The 18,233-nt window shown below is 41.0% G+C and overlaps 1 protein-coding gene across 12 annotated transcripts in view; it reads left to right on the plus strand.

Moving 5' to 3' along the window:
• PTPRM (protein tyrosine phosphatase receptor type M) overlaps window positions 1-18,233 on the plus strand; it is a 408,835-nt gene that overhangs the window by 377,124 nt on the left and 13,478 nt on the right. For all 12 annotated transcript variants that reach the window (XM_053396503.1, XM_053396505.1, XM_053396504.1 and 9 more), the window contains 5 exons: window positions 392-489; window positions 15,987-16,103; window positions 16,432-16,586; window positions 16,964-17,099; window positions 18,079-18,228. In XM_053396503.1, the coding sequence (XP_053252478.1) occupies window positions 392-489; window positions 15,987-16,103; window positions 16,432-16,586; window positions 16,964-17,099; window positions 18,079-18,228 (656 nt within the window). The remainder of the gene's footprint in view (window positions 1-391; window positions 490-15,986; window positions 16,104-16,431; window positions 16,587-16,963; window positions 17,100-18,078; window positions 18,229-18,233) is intronic.

Here is an 18,233-nt window from a genome sequence, read left to right on the forward strand (position 1 = left end):
CACTGTTTTTTTCAAACTCTCAGCCCTAGTACTTAGTTAACAGTGCATCTTAAACATTCCTATTAGAAATAAACATATTGATTACAGTGACACTTTCCCTCAGGTATGTTTGTGTATAGGATTGCGACCTCCTGTTAACAAAAACAACCACCAACTTTCTTTCATTTTAAGAGGGGGGGAACACTTAATTGCAAATTAGTTTGAAAGAAACTGAAACCTCCATTGAGCCTTTAACAAGCTAAATTAATGAGCCTACAGAAGATCTCTGCCTCACCTCTTAATGCACTTGAGAGCTGTCAAGTTTTTAATATTGCCTATAACATTATCAGTGTGTATTCCTCCAATCCTGTTATGTGCTGAGAATAACCTGTGGATTGATTTGTGCTTTCAGGACCAATGCAAGAGACAATATATGACTTCTGGAGAATGGTCTGGCATGAAAATACAGCAAGCATAGTCATGGTGACAAATCTCGTGGAAGTGGGAAGGGTAAGAAAGTTTGGAAAATTGTCTATATTTATGCATGCCGTGGGGATTTCTCTGTTTTGAATTTAACAACCTTGCTGCTAACTTTTCTACTTAAGTTGTGAGCTGGCCACTCCAGTCTCAAACACAATGGACTTTTGTGTTTTAGAGCAGGTGTTGGCAACGTGCGGCCCATGGGCCAAATGCGGCCCACAAAGACCGTTTTACCGGCCCACAAACCACCCCTGAACCAAACCGCCTGCTCGGCAAGTCCCCCGTGCACTGTGCTAAACTGGCGCAGCGCGGGGATTTGCCGAGCAACGGCGGAAATTGTTTCTGTGCATGCGCAGATACTGGAAATCACGTCTGCACATGTCCAGACGCCGAAAATTGCTTCTGCGCATGCACAATTTTTGGCATCTGGGCACGCGCAGAAGCAACTTCCAGTGATGCAGACAGGCGCAGATGCAATTTCTGGCATCACGCTGTGCCAGTCCAGCCCACGGACAATCTCCGTGGGAGTGATCCAGCCCATGGCCAGTAAACCTTGCCAACCCCTGTTTTAGAGCAAGCACGGTGAAGTGGCTCAGGTTGCTAGGTTCAGATTCCTCTATTCAAATCCTCACCCAGGGCCAAACTATATGTGATGGGAGATCTGTGGCTGGATCTCCAGATACCTCTCCCCCCCCCCATAAAAAGAGCTGGAGCGGGTTTTGAATTGGGGGATAATTCACTCCTGTCCCCCTGCTTCTGACACTTTCCATCACATGCTGAAGATGCACCTCTTTACCCATGGTCTTTGACACCTGAGAGAGAGAGATTTAGAAAAATTATACTTTCAAAAATTATATACTGTACTGTCTTTTAGGACAAAATAGTAGCCATTTGGCGAACTTCGCGTACTTGTCGTAAAAATAGAAGTGTGTGCATGCGCGTGCGTGCGCACACACACACACACACATACAGCTCCTTGGGAAGGATGGGATGGAAGCATAATAAACAAAACAAAACCTCAACGATCTATTTCTCTAGAAAATTTTCTTACTTATATTAGTCAACCACAGAGTTGGATGGCTGCAGAAAATTGCACCCAGGTTTCCTTCAACTTCTAAAACAAACAGACAAAATACAAGGGAAACCTCCCTAATACACTTCAGATATGAAAGAATTTATTTCTTCTCCTATGATTCCAAAAGTACTACAGTGTATTTCACTGAATGAGGATAGAAGGCCATTTTGGGGCTTTCTGCCTAGTAATTAATTTTTGCAGGGTATAACTACTTTCTGCAGTGACCAGATTGCCTGGCCTTTCCTCGGTGAAGCTGTGCTTTTCGTTTCCATAGAAATGATAAGCAGAAGCAATCCAAATTTCTTAGTTCCCAAGCAATAAGTATCTTAGGTCGTGTACACTTTTATTTTCAAAAGATAGTAACAGTAGTTAGCTTTTCATTTTAAATGGTCAACAAGAGTTGTTGGGTTTCTTATTTATTTCACTGTATCATTAGCATTGATGCAGGTCAGACTGTTTAAAACAGCCTAGGGAGTACACTGTTCAGTTTCCTAGTGAAAATATCAAACTTCATCAACTATGTTGTCAACACCTCCAGGAACAGTGCATTTATTAGCTGCTGAAAAAAAATGGGAAATTGTAGATATACTTCAGTGTAGCTAAAGCAGTTATGATGCATGTTTTTAATTTCCTGCCAAAACAGTAGTTTATAATTTCCCCCCTGAAAAATAGACATGTGGACTATAAATGATCAATTAATTTTTCAGTAATATGAGTAAATGTGTCATTTCCAGCTTCCTTTATTGTAAATTCAATTTTCATTCTGTGTTTAGAAAGGGGATTTTTGTTCATGGTTTATTGTGAGTTTAAATCCTACTGCCTAGACATCTAAAGTGCCTGAGCCTGATCACAAATCAGGGAACAGGACCACTTTTGGATGAGAAAGCAGCACAATTTGTGAGTATAATTAGGTGCTGTTATGAGAGCACAAAGATGCAACCAGTTGGACTGGCTTAAAAGGTCAGATTGAGGCCATTTAGGACCCAAAGGAGTTTAAGACTTGGTGGATCAATAAATCAGCTCTGCCACTTGCATTCAAGCTGAAGCAAAAAGTTACAACTTATTTATTGATATGAAACTTTCCAGTATATTGTTGTGAGCAGAGAGTTTGACTTGATGGCCTGCAATATTCCTTCTAAGTTCATGATTCTCTGACTGTAAAACTGGAATCTGGACAAGAGGATGGCAAGCTTCATGGTGCTGGTATACAGTTCCGTGGGGGTGGGTTATATTTTCTAATGTTCTTGGTGTATCATTGCTGCAACGTCTGAATTTTTAAAAAGTATTATTAAAATTTAAGTTGGCCTAAGAAGACATTGGGTGATGGGTGAAAATTATCCTTATTTCCACCACACCACCTCTCTAGAGAGAGGACACCTGTTGCAAAGTAGTTTTCTGGTTTCTTCTCTAGGTACCTAATTCATGGTTCACCATATCACTGCAGAACTCATTTTATTATTTATATATCCTCATTACTCCCTACCATTCAAGTTAACCACATGACATCAGTCTATTTCTTTAAATGAGGACTACTGTATTTTTCCTAGTCCTGAACAAAATGGATTTATCAATCGCCTGACAGCTTAAATACTTAACTCTTCCTTCCCTATATCTCATGATATAAATTAGCATTACCCCTGTTCTACATTTAATTTCCAGAGGGTTCCAGTTTTTCCTATCTTTGACCAAGGAATATTCTTGCAGGTAGCATAAGTTGAAAAATCATCTTAACCACAACTTCCCCAAATCTCTTAATATCACTGACTCATGGGGTATCTGTATTCCCTTGCAATCTGCAGAATCACTGCAGAGCTTCTAAGAGAGATCTGTGCTTGCCAGATGGTTTGCCATAGGATCTGCTCAACCCAGGCCCATCATCGGCAGGGCCCACCAGAGCCGACACTTGGGCTGCACATCAGTAGCTCTACTGCAGCCACTAGCACCCCACTCCACCTTGCACTGAAGGGCTCACTCACCTGGGAGCTTATACAGCAACTAGACCATTACAGCACTGCCAATGGGTAAGCCTGTAATGAGGAGGCTGGTAGCTGCAGGAACATTGCCATCAGGGCACAGCAGCTTGCTCAGGGTCCTCCAAAATCTAGAGCTGCACCAGAGTACTCCTTAATAACTGCAAAACATTCACATTTTCTGACTCGGTCTAAACTTTCCAATGCACTGAACAAAAGAAACTTGTAGATAGATCCTGCAACCAGGATAAACTGTCCTGTTTGTAGATCCAATGTCATGTATCGTAAACCAATGCAATCTTTCATATTTTGCATTAAACATAACCATCTTGCTTAGCGAGTGTGAATAATGGCCAGCCTCTTCCCAAACCTATAGACCTTACTCACCCATAGCTCTTAGAAGAGGCATCCATCATGTGGGCAGGGATAGCCTGAACCCTCTTTCTTCCCTAGATAACATTCCCGATTCCCAGGGAACACACAATGCAAGTGGCACCTCAGTTCACACATGCGCCTTTTATATAAGCTTCCGGTAAGATCCAGCTTAGGATGGCAGTATCTTTCAGCAAATGTGGGGGAATAATGTGTTTTCCAGTGCATTGTGTGAAAAAATTCTTGAAGCTGTTGTATAAACTGTTGTGTTTATACAACAGTAAGTTTCACTGTACAGAGTGGATCTTAACACCAAGTAAGGGCTCTTCCAGTAAACCTGATTGCCGTTTGCCTTGATTCAGTGGCAAATTGTTTGTTTTCCTGGGGGGAAGCACCAGGACAAACAACAACAACACCACAGACATGGAGCTTTAAAACCTGAACCTAGAAAAGTGGCACAAAGGGAAGCCTCCTTTAAAGAGCGTCCTTCAAAAATACTCATTAATAGTTAGAACACAGAAGTCTGGCAATTAATCTTCACTAGGACCATGGCCTCCAAGGGGGTACAAACTCTGTTTCCTGTCCATCACCGCTGAGTCACTTAGGGCTGTGTTATGCTTCCATTAGTAATAACTTTAGCTGGTTCACTGTCCTTGAGGGTTTTTCTGGCAGTGGCGAGGGGGGCGGCGGCGTTGTTTTCACTCCACTATCATGTTTTGACAATAGGTTAGATTCCTGTAGAGCCAGCACTGTGACTTTTTGTGGCTTTCAAGTTTTTTATTTATTTACCCGTGCTGTTGTAACTGCTCACCGCTGCTTTTGTTATTTGACTTACAGATTTCTTGGGAGACCACCTGCCCATTTTTTACATCCAAAAGCAAGGGGGGTGGGGTGGGGGGAAATAGCTCAACTTTTTTTTTTCTTTCCAGGAGAGAAGAATACCTATTTAACATGTTTGCCACATAACTTGTGTTTGTCCTTCATGAATTAATCATGGAGGGGGCGTATGTGTGTTTGTTTACCCGGACTGGATAGTCATTAAATTTGTGCTCGGATATAGCTTTTGCCCTGGAGCTCTATGCATCAGGATGGTTTTAATTGCAGGCAGAGGAGCCACTGGGAGGCTTTCTCTCACACAGGCACCTGCTGCAGATGATTCAGGCCTTCCATTCGCCTCTAGCAGGGCCTGCATACATCTGCCAATACCTGTCATTATCTGAGGCAGGCTTGTCAAAACCCTGCATCCTTTAAGCTCTCCTGAATTCCAGCAAGGGACCCTCGTCGGTTTTCCTGGCACTTGTAGACCGCAGTGCACCTGGTATTTAAATGGCAGCAAAATGTGTTTTGATTGTTTTCCTCCTTTAATGAATCTACCTGAGGGACATTTAGCTCTTTATCTGGTAGCATGTAACCGAGTAGCTCACATTTACAGTGTTTCTGTGGAGAGACTAAAAACAAGCAAACAAACAAACAATGCCCTCCTCTCCCCCCCCCCAAACCCCTTGCATTCTTGTGCTATTATACTGATCCATCTGCCATAGGTTCTGTAACAAAATCTGCAGAGGTCCCCCAGGAGTGTTTTGCTCTGGTAATCTACACTAATGATTTCTGAACATATTTAGCCAGCTTTATGAAGACCTCATTAGAATGTGACTGAATTCCCCCCAAAAATGCAAATAATGCCTCATTAGAATTTAGAGCAAGCCATTATGGAGTTGCCATTAAAAATATTCTTTGAAAAATGATGTGATGCAAGGGCTGGTTTCCACAGACCTTCCACACCAGCAGTGCACCACCCCACATATACAGAAAAACATTATGGAACCTCTCCCGTGATTAGAGAATCATGTTGGATCAGAAGTGGCTTTATCTAAGTCTTTCAGAGAAGACCTATGAGCAGGTATCAAAAGGTCTGGCAAGCTGAGGGACGTAAAGCAAAGATTCAGTGCCAAGTCAATGGAGGGAACTGGTGCCAGATCAGCCCCACATCGTGGAAACTCCATTGCACCAGTAGACCATCAACCCCTTTTTCATAACTATGGCTTCTGGATCAGGCTTGATCATTGCTCATGCTGTCCCACTGTCTTTGGCTTGCCTCATTGCACCCTAAACTAAACAGACGCCAGTTTGACAATGGCTTTAAAAATATTTCCACTGACCCTAGCTTACATGACCATAAGTGCAGTCCATACTGTTTCCACATGCTTGTGTAGGAATGATGCCAGAAATATTATTTAACTGTCCTGGAGCGTGATGGTCATGCATTTATTGATTTGTACTATCTTGGCCCACCGGACATAGTTATTAGCTGCACATTATCAGTCGAGTTCAATAATTATTGAGCACCACTATCTCTGGATCAGGGTCAGTGCATTTAATGATAAAAGCTAGCAATTTTATCCTTGTCCTGGGTTGCAGCAACATACGCAGTGAATATAAATTGCCAAGAGTCCAAAGAAATAAGATGAATGTGCATGTTGTGGATCAAGTGCACAGCGGGGGATTTTTGCATCTCTGGGTTGTTGTGCTTGCTGCAGCAGTCCCACTGCCAAAGTGGCAAGCCACTATTAAGCAGCAGTCCTGTGCAAACTTACCTGGATGTGAGCCCCATTAACTATAATGAGACTTAGGTATAAGTAAACATGCATGAGAATGTGCTGTTTAAGGTGAGTGATGGATTTGCTTCTCAGCAGCTAGAACTGCTGTTGTAATAAACAAAGTTTAGGCTGTGTTCACAGTTTTCCCCCATGCATACATCACTTCTTTATATGCTAACTGAAGCCACTGCCATTGTTGAACAATAAAACACTTAAGCAGTCATTTATTTCTGCACAAAAAACGGGGAGAAATAACCATCCATGTTATAGTTAAATTCGTTTATCTTACTTTAACACAAATGTAAACAATTGTAGTTTTCCAGTAAAGATGAAGGCAGATCTGATAGATAACTTTTTTTTAATAAAAAAAAAGATGCTTCATAAAATTCAGCAGCTTAAAATCTTTAATCTGACATCAGTAAATAAGATAATGTGTCTTACCAATCAAACCAGATTTCTGCTTTCTAAATGTACAACCAGAAATTACAAGTTGGCTTTATTCCATCATGCATAGCAGGAGCAAAATCCTTAGGGGGAACAATTGGCTGTTATTCTCCAGGAAGCTAGGCAGACTCTTCTATAATTGTTTAATAAAGATGTCCCCAAATCAACAGTGCTTGCCTCGCTGAGCAGGGCAGCATAAAACATGTGCAGAACATTGCCCTTTGTAACACCAAGAGAAGGTCTGATTGGTTTTCCATTTATCTTGCATGCTGTTTTCTACTAGAGAGTGATGCTCTAGATCCTAGAATGTATAAAATCAATAGCGATTCATATCTTAAGCCTTTCTAAACCAATTAAGGGTATCCAGTTAGAAAAGTGCAAATAACTGGTCTTGATGAAAATACACAAATATGTGAGGAGGTTTAGATATTAAGAAAGGAGCAGAATTCACAAGCTAGTGTCCTTCGACAAGGTGGTGTCAGGCTGTCTTGTACACTGCTGCCACAGTATGTAGATTATACATTTTGGTAGTTAAATTTACTTAAGTTTTAACTGAAGAAAAGTCCTGAAAGTGTTAGGGCCAAGCTCTTTGCATCTGACCTGCAGGATTTTTTTATAAATGCAAAATGCATCAGCTAAAACAGATTGGTAATTAACAGGATCAGAGCAAGCATGAAGAGGAAATTTCTCACACACAGAGAGAGAGAGAGAGAGAGAATCCTGAAACTGGACTCTGCTTTGAGACACCCATTGACACCTCTTATTTGTTAGCAGAAGAATCAGTGTTCCTGAGAAAAGGCACCCAAACAGGTCTTTGTGACTGTGCTTGCTAATTACTATTGTCTTTGGTATCCTAGTCTCCCACCATAATTACAGCCTTACACTTGGGAAGCTGAATGTCACAGCTGAAGAGGAAACCGTCAGTTGTGCTTAACACTGGAAGTAATGCAGAGAGACACTGAACCGCTGTGTCACATGTGTCTGGCAGCAGAATAGTGTCAATGTCAACATGACTTGGAAATTTTCTGGGTAGCATGGCTTGTCCTGTGCATCAATACTGTGAATTTTTTCTCTTTAACCAGTTTGTACATAGTCTGGTTACTATGCCCTAGTGCAGGGCTGAAGAACAGGGTCCAGCTGACAGGCTGCATCCTGAGCTCACACATGGACCACTTGGACCACCCATTTGTCAATCACGTGATGTCACCACAACATCAGGTGATGTAACTTCATATGGTGTGGTTTGTTTGGATACCGCTTTTTGGACCATAGGCCCCCAAAAGCAGCGAGCAACATTAACACATACATATAATCAACCCAAACAATATAAAGTAAAAACTTTAATATTAAGCTATCAACTATGCAATTGGAGTGCTCTCCCAATTCTTTCCTTTATTCCTTGGCAAGTGATACTTGGATTCAAGTCACCTCTGCAAAGAAAGAGGAGGAAGAATTGGGGATTTGGCATCAAATGCAAGTCTCACTTCCAGGAGGGATTAACTTGACCCAGGAGCCCCCAGCAGAGCTTTCATCTGGTGCCAAATTTAAGGACACCAAATGCAAACTCCACTTGCAGAGAAACAACTGGGAACAGCCTTTAATGCTTCTTGTTGTTCCTTTGCAAGTGTGACATCAAATGTTGGAGGAGGGCAGCATGTGCCAAATTAGGATCCCTGCTGAGATCCTAGCAGAGGATGAAAAGACGGTCCTGATACATATTCAGGTAATACTGAGCTCAGGGTTGTCAGCTGTATAGTGTGTAGTACACTATTTTGCACGACTCAGCTGCTTTTCACTATATACCAGCATACCAGACAATTCGGAGAACTAAGATTAACTATCTAGCATATAGTACTGTGACTGTAAATCACTTCTGCTGCAGATCAAATGGCATTCCCCTTTACTTGCACAAAATGCTTCAGTATTCAGCAATGCTTAACTCAATACAAGAAAACAACAACATGATGGAATTTGTCATTCCTATACTCAGTGAGAAATGAAAGTTCAAACATCTGCTAATTAGTTTAAATTCTGTCACATGTTGGTTTCAACACACTTTAAGTAGAGAAGTGAAGTGCCAGTGGTAAAGAAATAATTTGTGATGTTATCTCCTCATTGTAGCAAGCTATGCAATTCTTTGAAAAATGGATAAGGATCCTGCACATTTTCTATGTCAGTCAAGATAATTGTATTTGGGTAAGGCCAAACAATTTTATAGCATTTATATTATTTTCTGGTGTATTACTCTTATTTCCTTATGAGATAGCAGAAGAATCTGTGCAGGAAAACAACAAAAGAAGCCAGAAAGATTATTATTTTTTGCCTGAATATGCTTTTAAAAATAATTATTTATTTAAAATATTAATAGCTCAGCTTTCAACAGTATCAATATCAGGGTGCCATACAACATACAGTTTTCCTCATGTCATGTGCACCTGCCCATACCTCACGTCATCTGATGTCAGGTCTGGGGCAGGTAAAGCCACAGATGATTAGGCTATCAGGCTAGCCAAGGTAGTCTCTGGAGCATAGTTAGAGGACCCTAACATAATAATCCTGGCTGACCTGAAGTAGCCACATGAAGGCTGATGTCGGGCCAGCTCAAGACCATGACCTCCATGACAACCATGGGTCTCTCTCAGATGGTCATCAGTCTAACACACCAGGCAGGACACACCCTTGATGTGATCTTTGCTCCAAGTGATATGACAGATGAACTGAAGACATGGGGAGTGCAGTGCACTGCCTTGTCATGGTTAGACCATTGTTTGGAAAAGTTTGGAATGACAAAATTCTCATAATTTTGTAATACAGTTCGGCAACCAAAAATGCATCCATAATTATAAGCAAAAATGCTTATGAAATGTATTTATTGGTGCAAATGATTTTTAAAAATGAACCACATTAGGGGAAATTATGTGTAAAATATATCTATTAAGGAAAACTGCATGTTAGAATTCAAATTTAGACAAGATACAGAGGACATAGTGAGCAGGAGTGGTTCCACGAAGGGAGGGAAAGAGTTTCAGAAAGGCAAAAAACTGTTAATTAGAGATGATGAAGATGAAAGGACAAGACTGATGGCCTGTAGTACCTGAGAATTTATGAAATCCCTTCAGTATTGAAACTTTTTTTTTAAAGTATACATATTTTTAAAATTGCTATGACTTTTCAATGAAGAAGTGTCCCCTTGTGCAACAAATATGTTTGGAACTTACAGATCCCTATCCCTGCCCCCCCCCAGCTACAATTCCCAGTTCCTTGGGAAATAGGTCTCACTGTGAACCTCTTTTAAGAATTGTAGCTCTGTGAGTGGGATTAGGGTCTACGCTTAAACTATAGTTCCCATGATTCTTTGGAGGAAGCTATGGTTATTTAAAGTGGTATGGTGCCGTTTTAAATGCAAAGTGCAGACGGGGCCTTGTTCTGTTTTAAGATAAGCTGTCACAATATGTCGTTGTGTTAGGCTGAGGAAACTATCACATTTGGGATGCAGGGACTGCTGCTTGAGCATCACAACTTGTGGATTATGCTGTCAGTCAGACAATCCCGGATATTAAGGCAGTGCAACAATTTCATGTGGCAGCACCAAGCCATCAGCAGTCACCATCTGCTGAAGTACATTATAGCCTCATGTACCATGTAAAGGCACTTCAGCCATCATGCATTGGATGCAGTTCCAGAAACATGATATACACAGCTAATCTGATAATATAAATGAAAGGCATGATGGCAAGATGGACGTGCCCAACTTCCTTTGTACAACCAGCTATTGTAGCCATATCAGACCAGCCAGTAGCTGTGCGGTTGTGTGATTGAAGTGCCTGTTAGATATTTAATCCTGCCTCCAAGAAATGCCATATAAGACTGCATGCCTGTTTCATCATCCACGGTACAAATTGAATTCTAAAGTAAAATTAGCATGTGTAAAAGTGTCCATCCAGTGACCTCATATGAGCTATCAATATCAACTCTACTAGAGATAACCAGTAAGTAATTTAAAATTCCCTGTGCAGCTAGAAGATTAATTTGGCTGCCAGTTCACATATTAGTATCACTTTCAGCTATAAAGAACTGTGAATTGCTGTACTTACTCATGACTGCTAACTACTTCAAGGTACTGCTGAATTGACTTTTACAACATATGGGTGTGTGCTTGGAAATACTCATCATTTCTTAAAGGTGCATGAAATGCAGTGAATGAAAAGTAGTTTATACATCTGATTCAGACAGCAAGAAGATGTTCGTGCAGGGCAGGGAAGCCTTCTAGAAGTGATGCTAAAGTTTATCCATTGTTCTTTATAAAGCAGATGAGCCCTTTCTTTTCCCTAACTTCTATTTCAGGCCTCTTAACGGCTCAAGAGAATACTGTAGGAGCAACATGGAAGCAGTGCTAAAACTGCCGGAATGCCAAATAATAATCAGGCTTAATCTCTTAATCCATCCTCATAGATTTTGTCTCTAAACCTGTTCAAAACTATCTGGTTCATCTACCTGCAGTGTCAGTATAACACTTTGTCTGAAAAGGAAGCTCCTCTGCTTTATAAAGCAGCTGCTCACCTTTAGGGGTTCCTTTTCAGGCAACCATGCTCAATGCACAGGATCAGAGTGTGGGGCTAGCAAGTGGGGAACCTATTTCTAAAGTAGCTCCAGATCTGAATCTTTTAGTATTGTTGTAAATATGTGCATAAAGTAAAGGTAAAGGACCCCTGACAGTTAAGTCCAGTCGCAAACAACTCTGGGGTTGCGGTGCTCATCTCGCTTTACTAGCCGAGGGAGCCGACGTTGGTCTGCAGACAGTTTTTCCAGGTCATGTGGCCAGCATGACTAAGCTGCTTCTGGTGAAACCAGAGCAGCGCTCGGAAACGCCGTTTACCTTCCCACTGGAGCGGTACCTATTTATCTACTTGCACTTTGACGTGCTTTCAAACTACTAGGTTGGCAGGGGCTGGGACCAAACAACGGGAGCTCACCCCGTCGCGGGGATTCAAACCACTGACCTTCCGATCAGCAAGCCCAAAGGCTCAGTGGTTTACACCACAGCGCCACCCACGTCCCTACAAAAATATGTGCGTTAGGCAGCATTAATAACAAAATGTTCTATACATATTAATGTGAAACTCTACATAGCTTAGACTACCTGTAAATGTAAATTGGTACTGACATCAAGTTGTTTTCAATCACTTTGGGTGAGTACAGTGAAAACAATGTTTACTGACATTTACTTATCAAAATCTAGATTTGTGAAGAGTGTGCATAAAATTTGCATTGTAAACCAAACTGAGGTATGGGTATAAAATGAATACAAGGCATGGTGTATCTTTATAATGTTTCCCATAACTCCCTACTCCCAAAAAAAGCCAAACAAGAGGAGCATTTTGATAGACTTGGTAGGTTTGGATGCAAGAGTCCCAACTTCAGTCGCTATGAAGTTTGCTGAATCGAGCATGTCTTGGTTTCTCTGCAGAACCTGTCTCATAGGTTTGTTTACTGATGACATGTGTTTTACAAAAACAGTAGCTAATGAAACCCAGGATCTGATCATTTTAAAGTGAAAACTCTCTTGGAAGTGTCTCCTCCCCAGGGTCCAGTCTTCTCAAACTTTTGTATCATATAAGCAAAAGTTTCCTTTCAAATCTGCTGGCTACCAATTTGACAAGTTTTGTGTCTCTTCCATATTTAATTCATTATAGTTACCTAAGAATGCTTCTTAAGAATGTTAATAACCCTTAGAATAATGTGTTTCATTGACAAATTTAAAGTCTGCTTTCTCTCAAATGAATTTCCCATTGACATTTGTAACTGACTTATTTAACAATTGACTCTTCAATAATATTTCAATATTTCAGTTGTTAGGTAAACCTTGCAAACTGAGTTATGCACTGCAATCCTATTTACCTCTGTGTTCCATGGGGCTAGCTCCTAAGCAAGTACATTTAGAATTATAGGCTGGAGTGGCTTTCAGAAATTAGGCTCCATGTCTTCAAAGCAGAAGTGCCAGCTTATGAGGGTGATGGGGCAATGTCCCAATTTCCCAGTGTCAAGCATGTGATGTATCAGTAGGTCACTGGGCCAAGAAGCAGACTCTGTCCTTATCCAGTGGCGAAGTCTGGGCTCTCAAATTTCAACAGCGCCCTGTGCAACACTAAAATTTGGCGTTTCCCCCACCCCCAGCATCGTTCTGCAGCATTGTTGTGGCGCCTCCTGCAGGACTCTGCCCAGTGCTGCCGAACTGGTCATGCTACCTTAAAACTGCTTCTGCCTTATCTCAATGGTATCCCTTCTATGGAGAAAAGGAAAGTGTAGGTGCACTTGGAGACACTGTTGTCATGAGTACAAAACTGCCCTTCATCCCTGATATGGGATGGCCCAGCCTTTGCTGACAGGGATCTGACAGTGGGCTGCAATGTGTTTCTGCATGCAGACTGCACAGAAAAATACTCTGTGCTCCTTGAAATATGTTTTGCATTTCAGAAGTACATTAGCTCGATGTAACAAAAGTAGCCAGTAAGTTTTCTCTTAAAACGAAGTGCCATACCCTTTAAGAAAGGAGAGGTTGTTCCCTCCTGCCTTTCTTCTACCTGTCTTCTGCTGGACAGACACTAGATATCCTGGGGATACAAACTTGCAAATCCAACAATATGCAGCCAGAAGCACATGGTGTCTATACACATCCTAAGTCTGCAGATGGCTTGGAGAAATTGCTTTTTAAGAAAGAACATATTAGTAAGCCAGAGTGTCTAGACTATGCTGTTGTATGTTTCTTTTCTAAGCCAAGCAATTCAGTCCAATCTATTTTTTAAATTGTTTATCCGGCTAAACTGAGCACTGTGGAACATCGGCAAGTGCCCATCTCAAAAGGAATTGTGCTAAAGTTAGAAACCTGATTTAGGTCCCATGCTGCAGCTGTTTCCTTCTTCGCATGTGCCTTGGACACGTTGGTGTGGATCAGATTCTACCTATGGAAGAAACAAAAACAGCAGGCAGAAAAGGGAAATGAGGGTCACAGAGTGGGCTTTGATAGTTTGCGCCAGACTGGGGATCTTGGGAAGTTCTGTTTCTTCTGAACAATGCGGAGAAAAACACATTTTCCATGGGGGGGAAATTGCTGTTACAAATAGCTGCCTGACAATGGAGACAAGCACTGTGAACCTTTTAAGTCAGGGATTTAAACAATGCTATTGGTCTGTATTATCAAGCAGAACAGACAGACAGATAAACAATGAGGTTTCAAATGTGTTTCTTGTGGTTTCTATTTCCCTGACTGCAGGGCTTTGTGTGTGTGTATTTTCCAGAGAGAGTTTTAGGAATTGTTACAGAACTGGCAGCAAAATGCTAGACAGAGATAAAATGAACTGCATGGTATGCTTATTTTGCATCAGTACTTTGCATCTGGTGTTCAGATGTATTTTTCCCCTCAGTTGGAAGCAATATAAAGCATCCTACCATATATACACAAAACTTTGCACATTGCTTTGGATGCTTCTACAGAGTTCTACATATTACAGGTTCTGTCCTGTGTGTCCTGCCACAGGGCCTATGGGTGGGATTCCACTAGTTGGTTAGACCATGGTGCTGATAACACTCAAGGTTGCAGGTTCAATCCCTGTATGGACCAGCTGCATATTCCTGCATTGCAGGGGGTTGGACTAGATGATCCTCAGGGTCCCTTCCAACTCTACAGTTCTATGATTCTATGATTCCACTTGACTCAAGAGAGCCGTGTTTCCACAACAACAAACACAAGAGCACAGAGACAGTTGTGCGGAACAAAGGAACTATATACAATTTCCATATCACCAAACCCTTCATCTCCACAACACAAGGCATGTGCATAGCACATGGAGGGAGCACTGAATTCTCTTCAGGGCTGCTTCATGCGCAGGAAAAAGAAAGGGCTGGAGCTCAGTGAGGCTCTTCCAGGCACTAGTGGTTCCATTCGCAATTGGGGGGGGCTATAATATTTTAGAAGGAAACACAGAACTTTAAAATTTATATCTGTGTGGTTTTTAGTAAAAAAATTTTTTTTACAAATATACATTTCTACGAGTGTATTGTGTATATAAGTGTGTACACACATGTGTAACTTCTTTTATTTATTTTTATTTAAAAGCATTTGTGTACCACCCGATATTACAAAAATATTTTAAGCAGTTCACAGTCTAAACACAAATGTCACTAAAACAAAAACATAACCTAAAACTAGTTTTAAAAAAGCAATATAAAAAGAAATAACAGCAAATAAAACAGAAATTCAGAAGATTCAGACATGGAAAACAGGGTCCAATCATACAACTCAGAGAAATCCTGTACAAAATGTTAAGTGTGCACAAGAAGGAAATGTTAAGTGTATCTTGCCCCAGTTTTGCATATGTGTTCCTTGGCTAGGGATAGGCTGCGTGAAGTAACCTGCCATGTTTTCTGCTAGGGGCCTAATGAGTTATTCAGTCTCACTGGATCAGGTTCAGGTCCACAAATAGAATCTTTTTGTCATTCAAATCTCATTACTGCATATGTCAGATTTTACACATTCTGTGTTATGTTTCACACATACATAGTTACCACCACCCCTGCTTTTCTGTTAGGTTTTCAGAGCAGTTAATATCTCAAAAAATAAAACAAACCTTTCTTCCACTAAAAAGGAATCATGTCACAGTGTGCTTTTTCATAAAGGAATGAGACACTTTAGAGACAAATAACCAACTTCAGGAGGCTGTGAATGTTTAAATGCAGCTTTGTTGCTTTTCCCTCTGGATACTCCCTCAACAGGGAGAAAAACAGGAAATGAGTGGTTATTTTAACTGAGCTGTTCATGGCATAAATACGAACGTGATTCATACAATTTCCCCAACTTGCGCTGAATGCTATTTCCACCTTTAACTCACAGAACGATTCTTTGAAAAAGAAGATTGTGTTCTTTAAAACTAATGATCCATTTCTTTTGTGTAGGCAGCATGGCTGTTTTATGGTCAGTTCAATTGTACATCACTGCAAAAGTGTTAAGGAATGCTTCAAATTGAAATATATAAACCTTGATTTTTTTGATATTTTTTTTATTATTTCTAAAAGGTCAAGTGCTGTAAATACTGGCCGGATGACACAGAGATATATAAAGACATTAAAGTCACTCTAATAGAAACAGAGCTCCTGGCAGAATATGTTATTCGAACATTTGCCGTGGAAAAGGTTAGTGTTTAAAGATATAGTTTCTCATATGTTTCTAATCATGTCTGTGTTAAAGTTGCAACATCTTTAAAGTCAACCCTTTTTCCAAACTACTTTGTGGGTAATACTCTACTGCCCCCTAATGGTGAGGTCAGGTTTCCCCCCCCCCCATTTAAACAGCAACATGTTCCTCTCCAGTGGCTTATGAAATAGAAGTGGGGGCAGGACTTTAAATAGCTATTGTGTTTTAAGAAGTGCCACATTAAGGAATTCCTGCTTTTGTTTTCTTTTAAAATGCGTTCTGCAACATTCCCCTTTCTTCTCTTTTTATTCAACGATGGATGACCAGAGAGGTGCCCATGAAATCCGAGAAATCAGGCAGTTCCACTTCACAGGTTGGCCAGATCACGGTGTACCTTACCATGCTACAGGACTTCTAGGATTTGTCCGGCAAGTCAAGTCCAAAAGCCCACCAAATGCAGGCCCGCTGGTTGTACACTGCAGGTTAGTGCAATGAAAAGGCCTTCTGGCATGCCTAGTTGAGAAGGTCACTGTCTAATTTTATCCCTTTAAATTAAACACGCACTGGGCTGAGCTGTTTGTAGTCAATGTTAATTTGAATGCCATTTTTTTTCAACCACTGCTGATCGACAGACAGCAGTCTGTAGACAGGTTACAATGATCTATAGCATCCTTAATAAGAAATTGTTACCCTCAAATGTGAAAGATGTCAGCTACATTGCTGAAAACCCCTAATGATATATTTAAGGCACATTCAAATGATGTTCATTACGTATGCCACTCAAGAATCTGTTTTCAGATTCAACGGCAAGCACTTTCTGAACTTTTAACTCGTACTAATTGTGCTTTTGTATTTACAGCGCCGGTGCTGGCAGAACTGGGTGTTTCATTGTGATTGACATTATGCTAGATATGGCAGAAAGGGAAGGTGTTGTAGATATATACAACTGCGTCAGAGAGCTTCGGTCTCGAAGAGTTAACATGGTGCAAACTGAGGTATTCCTATCACCCTTTCCTGCTCCAGTCTCTCTCCTTGTGCATAAGAAAAATGCATTTCATTTTACCAGAAGTTAGAATTCAAATCCATTTAGGTGATGTGACCTGTTGCTGCTTCCTGGCATTATTTAGCATCAGCTGCTTGTGTCCGATAGAGATGGAGCCATGCAGAAGGCTTATAATATGCATTAGAGTGACACAGTAAAAGTGGAAAGAGAAGTCACAGAGTGAGAAATGAAGTAGGGAGGATGAAACCACAATGGGTGGCAATAGGGGTTGTTGGCAAGGTGAGGCTGGGGTGGATCAGGAAATATTTTGCAGTACATGTGACACCTAAGGAGAGACTTCAGCAAGCAGAGGAAACTCATTTACTCAGTACTGTAGAGAGTTTTCTATTAAGTAACCATGGCTGGCCAGTTCCTTATTGGAAGCATAAATGCAGTACATGAAGTCTCCTGCTGTTGTTTCCCAGCAGCTGGAGCTCAAGAGACATGCTGCCTCTGATCCTGGAAAGTAATGTGCCACAATCAAGGCTAGTACTCATTGACAGCATTCTTCTATGAGATTCTCTAATCCCTTTTAAAAGCCATCTCAGTTGGTGGCCATCAACACCATCATGAGTTCCATAGTATAGCTCTGCTCTGTATGAAGAAGTGCATTTCCTGCTGCAGCTGTCAGGTCACTTACGGTGGTGGGTTGAAAGCATATACACTTCTGCAAGGAGGAGAGAACAAAAATGGGACTAAGGGGAAACGGAATGCAGTCCGGAGTCGTAAGGTAGAAAAACACCTGCCCTTCATATTTAGTGAATTACAGTAAATATGTAACACAGTAGTATTGTACTATGATAACGGATACTATAGTTGGTTTTTCAACAGCATGTGCAAAAGCTGAAAACCACATTTAGTTCTTCATTTTTTCATTGGGGAAAAACCTATCATTTATGTGGGTACTATCACCTATCTCTTTACTTCTACAGGAACAGTATGTATTCATACATGATGCGATATTGGAAGCTTGTCTGTGTGGGGATACCTCTGTTCCAGCCTCTCAAGTTAGATCTGTATATTATGAAATGAACAAACTGGACCCTCAGACCAATTCAAGCCAGATCAAAGAAGAATTTAGGGTAAG

The sequence above is a fragment of the Podarcis raffonei genome, chromosome 7 (genome assembly GCF_027172205.1).
Source record: "Podarcis raffonei isolate rPodRaf1 chromosome 7, rPodRaf1.pri, whole genome shotgun sequence".
Lineage (NCBI taxonomy): Eukaryota > Metazoa > Chordata > Lepidosauria > Squamata > Lacertidae > Podarcis > Podarcis raffonei.